The 16,263-nt window shown below is 32.4% G+C and overlaps 1 protein-coding gene across 16 annotated transcripts in view; it reads right to left on the bottom strand.

The window, feature by feature from the left end:
- EZH2 (enhancer of zeste 2 polycomb repressive complex 2 subunit) overlaps positions 1-16,263 on the bottom strand; it is a 110,745-nt gene that overhangs the window by 38,819 nt on the left and 55,663 nt on the right. For 9 of the 16 annotated variants that reach the window (XM_074267604.1, XM_074267616.1, XM_074267605.1 and 6 more), the window contains 2 exons: positions 14,751-14,873; positions 9,615-9,743 (listed from right to left, as the gene is read on the bottom strand). In XM_074267604.1, coding sequence (XP_074123705.1) covers positions 9,615-9,743; positions 14,751-14,873 — 252 coding nt within the window. The remainder of the gene's footprint in view (positions 1-9,614; positions 9,744-14,750; positions 14,874-16,263) is intronic. The other 7 variants (XM_074267611.1, XM_074267613.1, XM_074267618.1 and 4 more) reach the window with 1 other exon arrangement.

Genomic DNA, 16,263 nt, shown 5'->3' with positions numbered 1-16,263 from the left:
CAATTTTCACATATAGGTTATTGTTCTGTTTCCACTTTAATCAGGCTATTTATAATGCTTCAGTAAATAGGTTTTTTTTTTTCTTTTAATAATAACTAAGATAAAATAGTGGGAATATAAAGCACATGATCAGGTTAAATTTTACTACATATCACTCTACTATTTTAAAAAAGTTTGAACTGATTCAAAGCCCCATAACAGTTTGCCAATTTTCCCATAGCTTTACCAACATTAAATATTGTCTTTACTACATTTGACAAATTAATAAGTACAAATTCAGTTATTTCAAATCAAATTGCTCTGATTGCTAAAGAATGTGAAAATGTTAAGATACTCACTAACCCTAACCTTACCTAACCTTAAATCTGTGTTTCTTCATTGAACTTTTTAAATATCCATTATTGCTTAATGTTAGTTTCTTACTAAGTGCTAATGAGATAATGAGATATTAGGTTCTTACTAAGTGCTAAGTCGGTAGTTAACAATTCTCTAGTTCTGGCCTTTACTGGGAGTTTTACTTCTGGGGAGGAGCTTGCATGCTTAGGAGGAGCAAGTTCATTGCTTTTCAACTTTTCCCAGAAGGCCTAGCGTTATCCCACGTTTCATTCTCTGGGAGGATAAAAGAGGGCGGCACTTGAAAGATAGAGAGTCTTGTTTGGACCAGACTTGAGGAGGCTCTCTGGAGGAAAGAAGAGTGTCTGCTCTAGGCCAGACTTGAGGTGGCTCTCTGGAGGAAAGAAGAGTGTCTGCTCTAGGCCAGACTTGAGGAGGCTCTCTGGAGGAAAGAAGAGTGTCTGCTCTAGGCCAGACTTGAGGTGGCTTTCTGGAGGAAGAAGTCTCTCCTCTAGACCAGAGAGCGATCAGCAGTTTCTGCAGACAACAGAACGTTTCAGCTTAATAGACAAATGCTTATTCAAAAGACTGGCTTCTCCTCTCTACTAACATTTTAACCCCTTCTCCCAGAAGTATGGTTACTACTGCATAAGAATTAATTTACATTATCACACTCAAAGAAAAGACTATTCCCCTACATCTTGATACTTGCCAGGTATTAAGTTAGAGCTGGAGAAATAAAGGAGAGTGAAGAGGTGGGGACAAAAAGGCAGTCAACCTAATGAGGGAAGTCATAAGGAAAGTGGGGGAGAAGAGGTCAGAAGGAGAAGGAAAGGGCATTATCATGATCTTAGAATCAAACCAACTAGTATACCTGATGGCAAATGAAGAAAGGGCTAAGACTTTTAGCCCTTTATGAAGGAAAGTTATGTGAGGGAAACAAAAGGCAGAGGGGTAGCACAGTACATAAGAGTGCTAGATCTGGAGTCATGAAGACTAATTTTCCTGAGTTCAAATGTGGCCTTAGACACTAGCTGTATGACCTTGGTCAAGTCCCTTAACCCTGTTTGCCCTCAAGTTTACAAATGAGTGGAGAAAGAAATGGTAAACCATTCCAGGATCTTTGCCAAGAAAACCCAAATGGGGTCATGAAGAGTCACAGCTAAAAGTACTGAACAAAAACAATCAAAGGGGCAAAAGCATGAGGTTACTGATGGGTTTTTCTCAGAAGTCTGGAAAAGGTTTAATGGAAAAATTGTATTCCTTAATGATTCTAAAGAAACTAAAGGGAGGTTTTTAATATGCTTCCATAATGCTATCCAATTTTTCCAACAATATTTATTGAATAATGTCCTTGTTTCCAATATTTTAAAGCTTTGGATCTATTAAACACTCATCTAATGTGGGTTTTTTATTTTAATTCTGGACTCCTATTGCTGTTCCATTAATCTGCTTTTTCTTTTATCTAGTATGATAGGTTTGATAATTATCACTTTGTAGAATTTTAAATCTACAGTTTCTTTTCTCACTTTATTATTTTCATAATACTCCTTGATATTTTGTCTGTTCTTCCATATAAATGTAATCCCTTTATTTAATTCAGTAAAGTATCTATTTGCACTTTCTTTAGTAATGCATTACTTATATTAATCGGGTAGTATTATTATAATTTTGACTATTGTTTCAAGTAAGACAGGTTCATTAGAAATCTCTTCAGTTAATTTTTCTTTCTGTTAAAATTGTTTCAGAATTATCTCTATGTAGATTTCATTAATCATACGATGTTGATGCTCAAATAATTGATATATTTTCAAGAAAGAGGTCTGTTGATTTTTTGGGGGGTTTTTGTTTTTATCAACTTCTCCAGGCATTTGTTTCTGATAGTAATGCTGGTATTTTACTTGGGTTTACCAGGTCTTTTGTTTTGAAGCCATTTATTATCTCAATTTTTGTTGATTTTCTCAAATTTTTAAAATATTCCAACATATCAATTGTAAAGAGCTATTTATTTTTGCCAGTGTGGTTCTTTTGATTTATGTTCCTTGCTTTATTGCTAAACCACCTAAAAAAAATAATAATTGTGACAAGAGCCAGCCCACCTTACTGGGGATATTTCCTGGGTTGTTTTTGTTTTTTTAAATAAGAGATAATACTAGCTCTTGGTTTCACATAAATACTATTTTATCTTGTTAAAGAAAAATTTTTCCAGTTCTGTATTTCTAAGTATTTTAAACATAAAAATTGTATTTTATGAAAGGTGATTTCAGTACATGATATAACCATGTTTTGTGGACTTATATTAAAATCTCTTCCTAGCTGTGTGACCCTGGGCAAGTCACTTAACCCCAGCCTCAGGGGAGGGGGGGAGAATCTACAATGTACTAAGACTACAAAAGTGAAAGATCCTGCCCTCAAAAAACTTCCATCCCACTGAGGAAGACAACACATATATAAAAATATACATGGAAATGGGGAGAAGGGTAGCACTAGCAACTGGGAGAATTTTTAAAGGCTTTATCTTAGAGAGGGAAATGAGCCAATTTTTAGTGAAAACTAAAAATTATGAAGGACACCTAGGTGGCACAGTGAATAGAATAACAGTCCTGGAGTCTGGAACACTTAAGTTCAAATAAAGCAACAGACACTTATTAGCTATGAGACCTGAGGCAATCTACTTATCCCTATCTGCTGCAGTTCCTCATCTGTAAAATGAGCTGAAGAAAATGACAAACAACAACAGTATTTTTTGCCAAGAAACTGCCCCTTCTTCCTAAAAGGGGGTCCAACTCACAATGACTAAACAACAAAAGAGATTTTTAAAAGTAGATATAATGATTAATATGACTGTACATATATAACCTATGTCAGATTGTTTGCTCTCTTGGGAATGGGGAGGAAAATTAGAAAGGAAAAAATTTAGAACTCAAAATTTTACAAAAGTGAATGATGAAAACTATCTTTACATGTAACTGAAAAAATAAATAAATAAAAAACTGTTAGGTGAAAAAAAAATAATAAAGGTAGACATAAGGAGAGAAGGCATTTCAAGCTAGGTGGACAACTGGGCAAAAATGGCATCCAAATGGTGCTAAATCATGGTATACATGTAGGGAGGGACTATGAATACAGTTCTGGACCCAAACTCAGGACCTGAACTCAAAATGTGGTTTCCAACAGGGTTGTTTTGAGGATCAAATGAGAAAATAGTATACAGTGCTTCACATAGTACCTGGCATATATTCCATGCCACGTAAATGTTACCCAATATTACTATTCTTGTTATAATGGAAAAATAAGCCTTTAGATTGGAACCAGGTTGTAAAGGGCTTTAAATGCCAATGCAGTTTGCATCTAATCCTAGAGCTAAGAGAACTACTGTACTTTATTGAGAAGAGGAGTAACATGGTCAGACCTGTGCCTTGCCTGTCCTCAAACATATCATCTTCTATCTACATTTTTGCTCAGTTGTATACCATATGTCTAAAATACCCTCTCTCCTGATATATACCTTTATTTTTTTTTTCACTTGGTAATATTTTTTTCCCAATTACATGTAAAGTTAGTTTTCAACATTCACTTTTATAAGATTTTGAGTTCCAAATTTCCCTCCCTCTTCCTTCTCTTTCCCCTCCCTAAAGTAGCAATCATATAAATTATACATAATCATGATTTAGCTTTATTGTTTTATACTAACACATTCTATCATGGATAGAAATTTCTTCGGTTGTTTAGAGAAAAATAGGAGTGAATTTTAAAATTCTGATTTGAAAAAAGTATTTTTTAATGTTTGTAGCAGCCCTTTTTGTAGTGACAAAAAACTGGAAGCTGAATGGATATCCATCAATTGGAAAATGGCTGAATAAATTGTGGTTTATGAATGTTATGGAATATTATTGTTCTGTAAGAAATGACCAACAGGATGATTTCAGAGAGGCCTGAGGAGGCTTATATGAACTGATGCCAAGTGAAGTGAGTAGAACCAAGAGAATATTGTACCCAGCAACAAGAAGTTTATGAGATGATCAATTCTGATGGACTTGGCTCTTTTCAACAATGAAGTGATTCCAGTCAATTTGAATAAATAGATTTGTGATAAAGCCATCGGGATCCAGAGAGAGCACAATGGGGGCTGAATTTTCACTTTTGTTGTTGTTCTTTACTTGCTTATTTTTTCCTCTTTGATTTTTCTTGTGCAGCATGACAAATATAGAAATATATTTAGAAGAATTGTACATGTTTAACTTATATTGGATTACTTGCTGTCTAGTGGAGGGGAGAAAAATTTGAAGCACAGGGTTTTGCAGGGATAAATGCTGAAAATTATCTTTGAATATATTTTGAAAAAGAAATAAAAATAAAAAGCTATTATTTAAAATAAATAAATGAAATTTTTTCTTTTTTATTCATTCATTCAAAGAAATGACATACTTGAAATCTAAAGAAATTCTCTAAACAATTGGATTACTCATAATTTATTAAGTATATGCTGTATAAACCATATATTAGGAGGAAAACACTAGGTTTAGGCACCAATTAAAGCTGTACAATTAATCCTTTTGTATTTCCTTCCATTCTTAAAAGAAGTAGGGGACTTGAATATGAAATATCACAGACTGTATTAACTACAACTGAAGTTGTGAATAGTGGATAGAGAATAGTCAACTGAATAGGTGCCCAACTGTTTGTTTTTTGTTTATTTTTTATTTTTATTTCTCACAAGAAAGCTCATTAGGAACAATATAATAGAAAATGAAATTGATGTAAAACAAGAAGCATCCATCCAAAATAGGGTAGAAAAATGTCAACTTCATGTAGAAATGTTCTTTTTTTGATTGGTTGATTAAGTGACAAAAATTAGAAATGACAAATTAAGAATCTTCAAATTATAATAAGCCCTAAAGTAGCAAAAGTGAAGTCTGGCAATCACATGCCTTGGGCTTAGCAGAACAGAGATGGTGAATTTAAGGCCAGGTTTAGCTCCAGACCTGAATAGGAAGGAGAGATCAATAAAACAATGAAGAATCTTAGTAAGAAATGAGCCCAAGAGAGTGCCACTATCCCTTTTCCTATTCAGATTGCAATGTCTTCCTATTCAATCCCTATTTTGTCCCATAAATCCTCTTATTCATCTTATCTTTCAATAACACCTACTGCTTGGGCCATTTATGTGCTTTTCTACTTCTAATTTTTCAGTACATGATCACAATTCACCTTCCTTGTTAATCATATAAGTTCTTTATTAGTCTTTTCCTAACCTCCATCACTAAATCTATGATTTTGTAATCTTATCTTCTAGTGTTTCTTAAATAAGCTAGCTATTAAGCTATATTTTCTTTTTTTTCCTTTTCAGCAAAATCCTCTTACATTACTACTTCTATAATGTCAGCATCATCAAAGGGGAGTTCATCAATCAAAATATGTGTTTGTGTGGATGTATGTGTGTATTTAAATCTAAAAGAAAAATCAAAATCTTGAAGGAACAATATAGTCATATGGAATATTACTGTAAATAATTAGAGCTCCGTATCAGTGGGAAGTTTTTTCAATGACTAAATTCTTCATGTCAGTTATAGCTCCAGCAGACTTTTTTTAAAAAGCAAAACCTTTTTAAGATGTGATTTTGAATTAATAATAGTGTCTTCGTAATAAGCAACCACAGGATCACAGACTTTAAGAGTTGAAAGGGTTCTTAGAAATCACTTATAGAGAAAGCTGAGGTCTCAAGAACTTGAATTGCTTGCAAATACTTTGCAAATTCACTACTGCCTTACAAATAAAGAAAACGAATAGAAGAAAACAAATTTTGAAAAGAAGAACCTCAGTCATTTTTCATTAAAAAAAAAAAAAAAAAAAAGGTATTTAAATAAAATAGGACACAGTACAAAATATGTCGAGAGTAAGACATGAAGTTCTAAAGAAGATTCAGGGCAATGTTTGCTTTAATGACAAAGAAAATGACATGAAAACAGTAATGAAAATAAAACCGAATATGTACATACATTGCTATAATAAAGTGTATATTACATAATCTAAAATTGTCTCCCAACAAAGTTGGTTATCCGCCAAAAGTTCTAAGGGCAAAATAACATGTAAAAGTTTTTAATATTAGAGATACTGTATTCAACAAAACAAGACAAAACAAAATTATATGTAAAAATACATAGTAAAACTTAATGAGGACAAAATAATAGTACTGTTTAAAGCAAAAAGATCTACCAAAAAATTATATATATATATATATATATATATATATATATATATATATATACATCACCAGACATCTAAGTTTATATTTCAAAGAGATCAATGAAAGAAAAAAAAAAAAATCCAAATATACAAAAACATATGTAGCAATATGAGCTCTAATACAAATCAGTTGCTATTGCCTCCCCGCATTGCCTCCCTGCTCAGAGCTTCCAGAATATTCTGGAAGACTACAAAAAACAAGAACCTTCCTGGTCAACAAATGGATTCTTCATTTTTAAAAATTACTCCTACCAAATCTTATAAAGCAGTCTTTTATCATTCAAAATGAGTTCACAATTTGATTCCACAAATCAGACATTTGATAGAAAACAAACTACAATCCTGGTCAATGATCTTGCCAAAGAAATTTCTGGCAAAAAAAAAAAAAAAAGCAGCAAATCACCCATATTTTAAGAAGCCATAGGTTTTCAGGCAGAGGTTTTGTATCAAGAATGAATAATCCTCTTTTACTGAAAGGAAAAAAAAAGACAACCCCAAACTATGTTTATATGTATGTTCCCTTTCTTTAGTTGACATTTAGTCACAATGACAACAAGCTGTCTTGTTATCCAGGGCATTGCTTTAAGATATATGCATCACAATATAACGAATAATGCTCTATATAAATTCAATTATGTGTTTTTTAAATTAAATCAGTAACTACAAATAAATATATAGATAGATATATCTATTTACACAAACATAGATACATCTATATAGATGTATATATAGAGAAACAGAGACAGACAAAGAGAAACATCTTTTATTGTGGAGCAACAACAGGAAACAAAATGTGAGCCCATTAGTTGGGGGAATAACTAAACAAATCATGATATATGAATGTGACCTCCAGGGCCATCACAAGCACAAGTTACAGAGGGTAAAACAAGAATCCTACTGCCCCTACAGGGCTTCTTGTGTGGTAGGTGGTAGTAACCTCTACCCATTCACCCCCAGCCTTTTGACCAGATTTCCTTACATCTGTCCACACTCCTTCCTAGCTACTCTGCAGGAAGCCCTCTGAGGTTTCACAAGACATACTATATTACTGAAGAACCTGGTTTCAAATTCAATCTCTTTCAATCTCTGATATGTACTACCTCTGTGACTTAGGCAAATCAGTTTCCTCAGCCATAAAATGAGGTTGAATTAGATGACCTCTGAAGTCCTGTCCAGCTCTAAATCTATGATCCCATGACTTGTCTCAGATTGGACCTTAAGGAACATTCTCAAATAACATCACTGATACTATGGATTATTAAACAACAAATAAACTCAAAACTTGATGTTAGAAAGGTCTTTTCAAATTCTGGTGACTAAAGAACATATCTGGATGTTGGTTCAGGAGCACAATTTGAGACTCTGCCAAGCATGTGCCTCCTGTAATAGACATGGGGCAAGGATCACCACAAGGCAGCCTTTGGATGGTTTGTTTTTTGTTTGCTAAATTTTTTTTCTATCTTCGGAAGGATGTGAAAGAAATTAGAATACATTCAGAGACAGCATACAATATCACAAAACAAGAATGTAAAAGGGCAGATATACTGCCTTGGGCTAAACAACCAGATTACAGAAGTCATTGAAAGGGAAGAAAAGGAAAAATCAATAGGTAGAAACTAGGGGTAGAGGGACATTTCAATGTGAATGATTTAACAGTTTTGTATGACAAAAAATTTTACTGAGTGAATGGGGATTTATTTCTTTTCTAAACTATACTATACTACACTATACTACTTTCAACTGCTTTTTACAGCTGCTTGAAAATGGAAGCAAAAAAAATAAAAAATAAAAAAAATAAAATTTATGCTTACTGAGTTTTTTCTATTCTCAATTTTTAAAAATTATTCTACTTGAACTAACGAAAACCATGACTTTTTTTTTTTATTCAATAGCTTATGGTTTCCTTTTTTTCTAAAATATAAAAAATAAGTATTAGCTAATGAAATTTGTTTTACAAAAAACTTTTAAATGTAATATACCAAAGATGAAAATGATGTAAATAATCTAAATTAAACATATATAATTTTTATAATTTCAAAACTAACAAATGAGTTCATATTTTAATTTCCCCCCACAATTTTGGCATGGAAGGAGTATGGAGAAGATAGAAAGAAAAGACATTCTCAATTTTTAAATTTCCAGAAATTGGGGGCAGCTAGATGGTGCAGTGGACAGAGCACCAACCCTGAAATCAGGAGGACCTGAGTTCAGTATGTTAAGTGTCTGGCACTTAACATTTCCTAGATATATTACCCTGGGCAAGTCACTTAACCCTAATTGCCTCAGCAAAAAAAAAAATCCAGAAATTTAAAAACATATAGTGAGAACGATAACATAAGTTATGCAGAGGAATAAATAACTTTCTTTCTTCTTGGGAGTTACTGCTGACTAAACTAAAAAACAAATATCATTTCTCTTAGAAGACAGTCTGAATTACTCAACTATCATTAAAAAAAAAATTCAACAATAGTATACACCAATCCAAATGAATAAATTTAATTCTTTAACTATAAAAATACTCTTATTCAAAACAAATCCCTAGCTCAGAAGGAAGAACTGCTACTGCTTATACGTTAAATCTAAATTTCTCTTACCTTTTTCTAAATATTTGCTAGAAAGCTAAGTACGGTATTCGCTAGAGCCCAAAGTTAAAGCCCTTACTTCTAACAGAGAAAGGAAAACATTAGCCTTCAACAAAAGTATCTAACAAAAACTTTTTTAAGCCATGTAAGGGAAGGAGGAAGGAAGAGGAGAGAAATTCTTAGCATGAGACCAATTCATGGTAATTAAGTCAATTCTGTTTATGCTTATAAAGAAAAATTCAATGGTAATGCCAAAAGCTTACTAAATATTTCAATTTTAAAAATACTTAAATAGTAGCTGATAAAAAATTTCATATAAAAAAGCCAGTAACAAAAAGATGAGCATGTTAAATAGTCAAGTCAATCACTTGATTTCCTTACAACTTCCAACCAATTTTCCACTAGTAAAACCAAAATGTGCTGACATTACTACAACATGTCATGTTAACCAACCTCCCTGGTCCCGCGCAATGAGCTCACAGAAGTCATGATGTGTACAGGCTGTATCCTTCGCTGTTTCCATTCCTGGTTTAAGATTTCTGTCCTTTCAAGAATCTTCTGCCGATTAGAATTAAACATACTCTTTAAAAAAAAAAAAAAAAAAAAAAAAAAGGGAGGAGGGGAATTTGTTAATTTCAAGTCATTAAGCAATTTTCCTAGAATGCCATCAGGACCATTATTGAAACTCATATAGATTGAACAAAAAGGCATTCTATGTGTATAACATACATACATACATCATATATAAGTAAAACAACATACCTAGGATTTAAATTTCATAATGGAAAAAATACATAAAATGAACACTTTCTGAAAAAAATATTCCCTGTATTTTTTTATATGTAAAAAGACAAACTGATTTTTAGAAATGCACAAAAATAAGGAAATGTTCTATACTTAAGGAAGTACAAATTCTTGGCATATACTTACATAAGTAAAAATATATTACAAAGAAATCATTTGTTTTAAATTTGGTTCTAAGTCAAAATATAACCATCACTATTAAAATATGAGATTAAAATTTATATTTAACTACAGTGATATAACTAGTTGAAATTGTATCATTTGAAATCAAAGTTTTCATATTTCAGACAAGTTAAAATTGTTAATTTTTTTAAGTGAGAAAAAAGCCAAGTTACACATGTAAAATGTGTGCTTTAAGAATTAAAAATTTCCTTTAAACAATAACTACCGACACATAAATATAATCCTATGTATACTTGGAAAATATATCTGGAAAACCAGTCAATCAATAAATATTTATTAAGTATCTATGACATAAAAAGAAAATATTAAATACTTAAATAGGAAATAATTAAAAGTATAAGTCCTAGGATGCCTTCCTTCTCATTTCTTCTTTATCCTATATATACACAGCTTGTTTGTACATACTTGTTTGCTTGTCTGTCCCATTGGAATGTAAAGGGCAGACACTGTCTTTTGCCTTTTTTTTTTTAATATCCCTAATACTTAGCACAGCATCTGGCATTATCAGGCACTTAAACACTTATTGATTATTAACTGACTAAAGTAGAATGGGATTAGAAAATAGCTTTTCTGTAGAAGATAGGATTTTAGCTGGGACTTAAAAGAAGCCAAGGAAGACAGGAGGTAGAAAGCAAGAGAAAAAATTTAGAATTGAAGTGTCCTATTTATGGAACAGCAAGGAAGTCAAGTCTCACCGGATGGAAGATATCTGAAAGGAAGTTAGAAATGAGGATGGGGGTCAGCAAAAATTGGAGGAGAATGAATATATCTCAGTATCATCAGCAGAGAGATGGTAATTAAATCCACAGGAGCTGATAAGATCAACAAGTGAAATAGTAGGAAGAAGGGAAAAGGACCTAGAATAGAGTCCTGAAGAACATCTGAGGCTAAAGGAATAAAGTGAAGGAGGATCCAGCAAAGAAGACTGACACATATAAGAACCAGGAAAGTGGTGTCCAGAAAACAGCAAGAAATGAGGACCAGGAGAAGACAGTGATCAACAGTGTTAAAAAAAAAACAAAAAAAAAACTGCAGAGGTCAAGAAGAACGAGGACTGAGAAAAAGATCACTGGTACCTCTGGAGAGATTTTCAGCAACACAATGAAGTCAGAAGTCAGACTGTAAGAGATAATTAAAAGAGTAAAAAGAGAAAAAATACAGATATCTTTGCAGACTATCTTTTCAGAGAATTGAGCTAAGTAAATAATAATGAGTAGAAGAACTATAGATCAATGACTAATGGGATTGAAAGGATCAAATGAGTTTTTTGAGGATGAGGAGACTTGGGAATGTCTGCAGGCAATAAAGATGGAATCAGTAGACAAAGGAGAATCAATGATAATTGGAGGAGAGAAAATAGAATAGTAAAGCTTTTACAAGAAGAGAAGTTGGACCTAGTAAAGTCTTCATGAGAGATACAGCTAAAGGAGGAATCAGTGACAGAAAGCACAAAGTCAAAGCACAATGATGAAGAGAAGCAATAAAAGTTCACAGCCAATAGCTTCAATTTCTTTTGTAAAACATGAGTTAAGATTCTCAACTGTGAGAGTAGAAGGAGGGAAAGACATAGGAGATTAAAAGAGAGATGAATAAGTTTGGAAACATTACTGGGATAGTGAGTTGAAAAGAAAGATAAAATAGGATTATCTAGAGGCCATGAAGGCCCACTTGAGGCTGTAATACTGTAAATTTGTAACAGACCTAATCAGAATAGTTGAGTAATTTTTCTACCTTAATTCATCAGCATATACAGTAGTTGTGGGAGTGATCCAAGGTTGAGACATGACAGGGCACAATCAGTAAAAGGATAAGGGAGCTTAGGACTTGAAAGTGAAACTGGTTCACCAAGAGGTCAAGTTGGGGAAAAGAGGAGAGAATAGCTAGAGTACAGGAGACAGCCTAAGAGAGAAGTGTGGGAATAGAATTAGAAGTTATAATGTGGATAGAGAATAGAGTTTTGGAAGGAAAGGCAGAGGGGGAGGGGAAAGATAAATAAAACATAGTCAGATGAAGAATTTTTATAATTCTTGAACATGATAGAGATACATTTGTGGATAATGGCAAGACCAATAGTGTATGGCTTTGTGTATGGCTGAAGATGGGTCAAAGAGTAGTTCTTGGGAAGTAAGTAATTTAAGAACTAAGTACTTTGGTTGTGAGAGTCAATTTCTATATTGAAGTTCCCTACTATGAAGGCAGGACTGGGGAAAAGAGAAAAACGGATACCAAACACATTGAGGAAAATGGCTTAAAAGACTGCGTAAATGAAAGCAGACTTGATCACATATCCCAATAAACTCCTGATATTCCTAATAAAATGAATGACAATCAAGAGGTACAGTGAGAAACTACAGCATGCAATTTCTACCTTAAAACTGAAAAAAAAAAAAAAAAAAAGAAAAGAAAAGAAAAGTCAGAAGCGCATACATGAGCAACAGCAAAGCAGACCCCTCAGCAATACCAATACTACAATACTAGCAGGCAAACAAGTCAGCAACCTCTCAGCTACTAGAAAGATAGGCTCAGAGGTCTCTGAGGTCCAGGTGAGAATAAGCAATCCTGATCATACCACCCACAAATAAGGCTCAGGGCTGAATCTAGTTTTGGCATAAATCTCCAAGTCAGGAACTAAGACTATAAAGTTGGAAAAGTTGAAGAAGGCACCGAGAAGCATACATTTTTAAAAATAAATTCTGAAAGAAAAAACAAACTCTATATCAAATATAAAGAGTCTCAAAAAAAATTTTTTTTTCCCCCTAGGACTTCAGGAATATCTAAAATTAAACAAAAACTTAAGGAATCAGAAAAATAGCTCAAAAGAATTTGTAAACCTTAACAAAGAAATGGACTCCCTGAAAAATAGGGACCAAATAGAATAGATCAAACAATAGACCAAAAAGAAATCATTTATTCCATGAGACATCAAGAAATATTAGAACAAAGTCAAAAGATTTGTAGAAAAGAAAGAAAAAAATAAGATATCAAATATTAAAAACTAATAACCTGGACAACCAGTTAACAAGAAATAATTTGAGAATCATTGAATTCCCTGAAAAACATGAATTTTTAAAAAGGTAGACGTCTAGATGATATTTTTCAAGAAATCATAAATAAAAACTTTCCAAATCTATAAAAAACAGAGCAACCTGAAGATAGAAATAATTTGATTTCTTCTGAAAGATAATTCTAAAGTCCCAGGAATATCACAGCCAAAACAATATCAAACTCTCACATTAAGAAAAAAAGTGAGTTCAGGTACTAAAGAACTACAGTCCAAACTGAGTATCTTGGAATACAAAGTTCCAAAAGGCAAATGGGATAGCTAATAACTAAGAATAAATCAGCCAGCAAAACTGAATATAATCCTAGAAGTAAAAATTAAAAATAAAAATAAAAATAAGATTGATAATGAAAGAGAAGATTTTCAATCCTTCCTGATTTTTAACTTTTTTGAAATAAAAAAAGCAAAAGTCTACAGAAAATTAGAAAGGTAAACTTACTTGAGCAATTGGTCTATGTTCTATAGAACTCTATAATGGTGCATAGTGCTAACATGATAATAACAGAAGAAAAAATCAATCCTTGAGAAACTAGTGTCTTTAAAGGATTTGAAAGAATCTAAAGCTTTTAACAGGAGAAAGACAAAAGAGAGCAAAATAAATGGGGAAGGGGAACATCTCATAATTGAGATGTGTGAGAGTATATAAATATGGAAAGAAAGTGGGCATCCAAAAGAACCTCACTGATACAAGTCAGATAAAAAAGGAGGATTAGACACATATAGTTTGGTGTAAAAATACATTTCTCTTAATGGGTAAACAAGCAAGAATTTGAGGTGCAGATTTTTAGAAGAAAAATAATATTGGTGAGGGAAAAGGCACAAGAAAAATAAACTTCCTGAAGAGTGATTAAAAGAGAAAAAAGAAACCAAGAAATTAATGAGTGCCTTAAATTTTCTCTTATATAATTAAGGAATGACTCAATTTGTGTGTGTGTGTGTGTGTGTGTGTGTGTGTGTTTTTAATGAAATATTATGCTGAGAGAAATGATGAAAAATTTCAAAGTAAAATAAGCAAAATAAAAAAACTAAGAAAACAATATCATAAAGAAAAACAAGTTAAGAGACTTCAGAATTATGATCAAAGTCATGACCAACCATGTCTCCAAAGAACCTATTATGAGATGTTACCCATGTGAACATTAGGTATTTTCATTTTACTTGCTTATTCACTTACAACAATAGATTTTCCCCCTCTTCACCTTGGTTTTTTAATTGCAGTGGGTTAAAACTGAAAGAGTAGATTAGCAATATATGATGCCCCCCTCACACACCACCAAAAAGGTCACTGAAATATTACACACACACTCACATATATGTATGCACACACTCATAAGGAATTTCAGAAGGAAACAAACAGTTTTGAAAGTAATGTGTGAAACCTATTGTTTACCTTTCTTTTTTAAAGTGATATCAGATGGAGATTTTGTTGTTTCATAAACAAACTTCTTTGTATTCAGTTCTGTTTGTAAAAATGTTCTTTTGTGTTAAATACAAAATTTTAAAAAAATAAATTTAAAAAAAAAAAAAAGAAAAATCCATACCTTTACTTCATCAGCTCGTCTGAACCTCTTGAGCTGTCTCAATCTCATATATTCAGATTTTACACGCTTCCGCCAACAAACTGGTCCCTTCTCGGATTTCTTTCCAGTTTGGCCCATGATTATCTAAAAGAAATGATTTCACACTAAAATAACTAATCTACATTTCCTAAACATGATCAGTTATTTTTAACTCAACATTATTTCAATTCTGAATAAATAAAAAACAATAAAGGAAAAACTATATGCATAGTCTCTCATTTGCAAAATGTACATTTACATTTTCAGAGGAAAAAGGATTTCATGACAAGGATAAACCATAAAATGTATCTATACATAAACTTTGGATTTAGAAGGGTTCTAGATACTCTAAAGTCATTTTACTAAAAATGTGACCAATAATAAGAGCCAAATGTATAATACATAAAATAGCTTTGACCATTTTTTTTTAAAGCCCCCTTTTATACATCTAAAAGATCTGGTTACTAAATTGGTTATTACCCAAGTAGGAAATAAAATAAACACTATAATCTTTAAAAAGATCAAATAAAAATTAAACAAAGCAGGAAGATCACATGCAACAAAAACAAGAAAAATCAAGTTCAATATATGTAAAGTCTATAAATTACAGCAAAAGTTCATTACACTGGCAGTCCTTACTTTTTTTCCACTTAACATGACCTAATAAGCTTCCTTTTTCTTTTACCTTTGCTAAACTCCTAAGACTTTGTTCAAATGAAGGCTCAGTGAATGTTATATCACCTACACATTTTAATCACTTTGTTAGCACATTTCCAAATTGCTTTCCTATATATTTATTCAAGTTACAGCTCCATTAACAGTGCATTAATTTCTCCTTCTTTCCAAAATGGCTTTCATATCCAATCTCCCTAATTTTAGGGACTCTTGACCTTTTTATGTGTGCCACAGACTCCTTTGGCAATTTTTGTCATCTTTGCCAAGTATAAGATAAAACTTCACTTACTTTGCTTTGTATTCTCTTATTAATGATTTGGAGCAAACTTTCATATGATGGTTAACTGAAATTTTTTTTGAGAACTGTTCTCAAGCTATTACTCCTCTGGGAAATGGCTTTTATTTATATATATTTTTGTTAATTCTCTGTATCAATCAATAAGCATTTATTAAGGACTATACTACGTCATTGGGCTGATGGGGACATAAAAAAGTTACTGCCCTCAAAGAGTTTATTAGAAAACAATATACATAAATTAGAATATACAGGATAAATACGAGGTAGTAGGAGGGTGACCTTAGATGGCCTGGTTATAGCAGCTGGGGGACCAGGAAAGGTCTTCTAGAAGAGAAAATACTTCAACAGAAGAGCACTTACAAAAATACATGAAAAGGAAATAAAGTATGTGAGGAACAAATTGTTTAGAATGGTTAGGATAATTAGCTGAATCACAGATAGGGAGTCAAGGAAAGGGATAGAAAGTTAAAATACTGGAAAAGAAAGAAGGGGTCAGGTTGTGAAGGGCTTTAAAGGTCAAAG

Source organism: Sminthopsis crassicaudata, chromosome 5 (genome assembly GCF_048593235.1).
Source record: "Sminthopsis crassicaudata isolate SCR6 chromosome 5, ASM4859323v1, whole genome shotgun sequence".
Classification (NCBI taxonomy): Eukaryota; Metazoa; Chordata; class Mammalia; order Dasyuromorphia; family Dasyuridae; genus Sminthopsis; species Sminthopsis crassicaudata.
The sequence above is the reverse complement of the archived record's forward strand: the minus strand, read 5'-3'. Positions and strand labels throughout refer to the sequence as shown.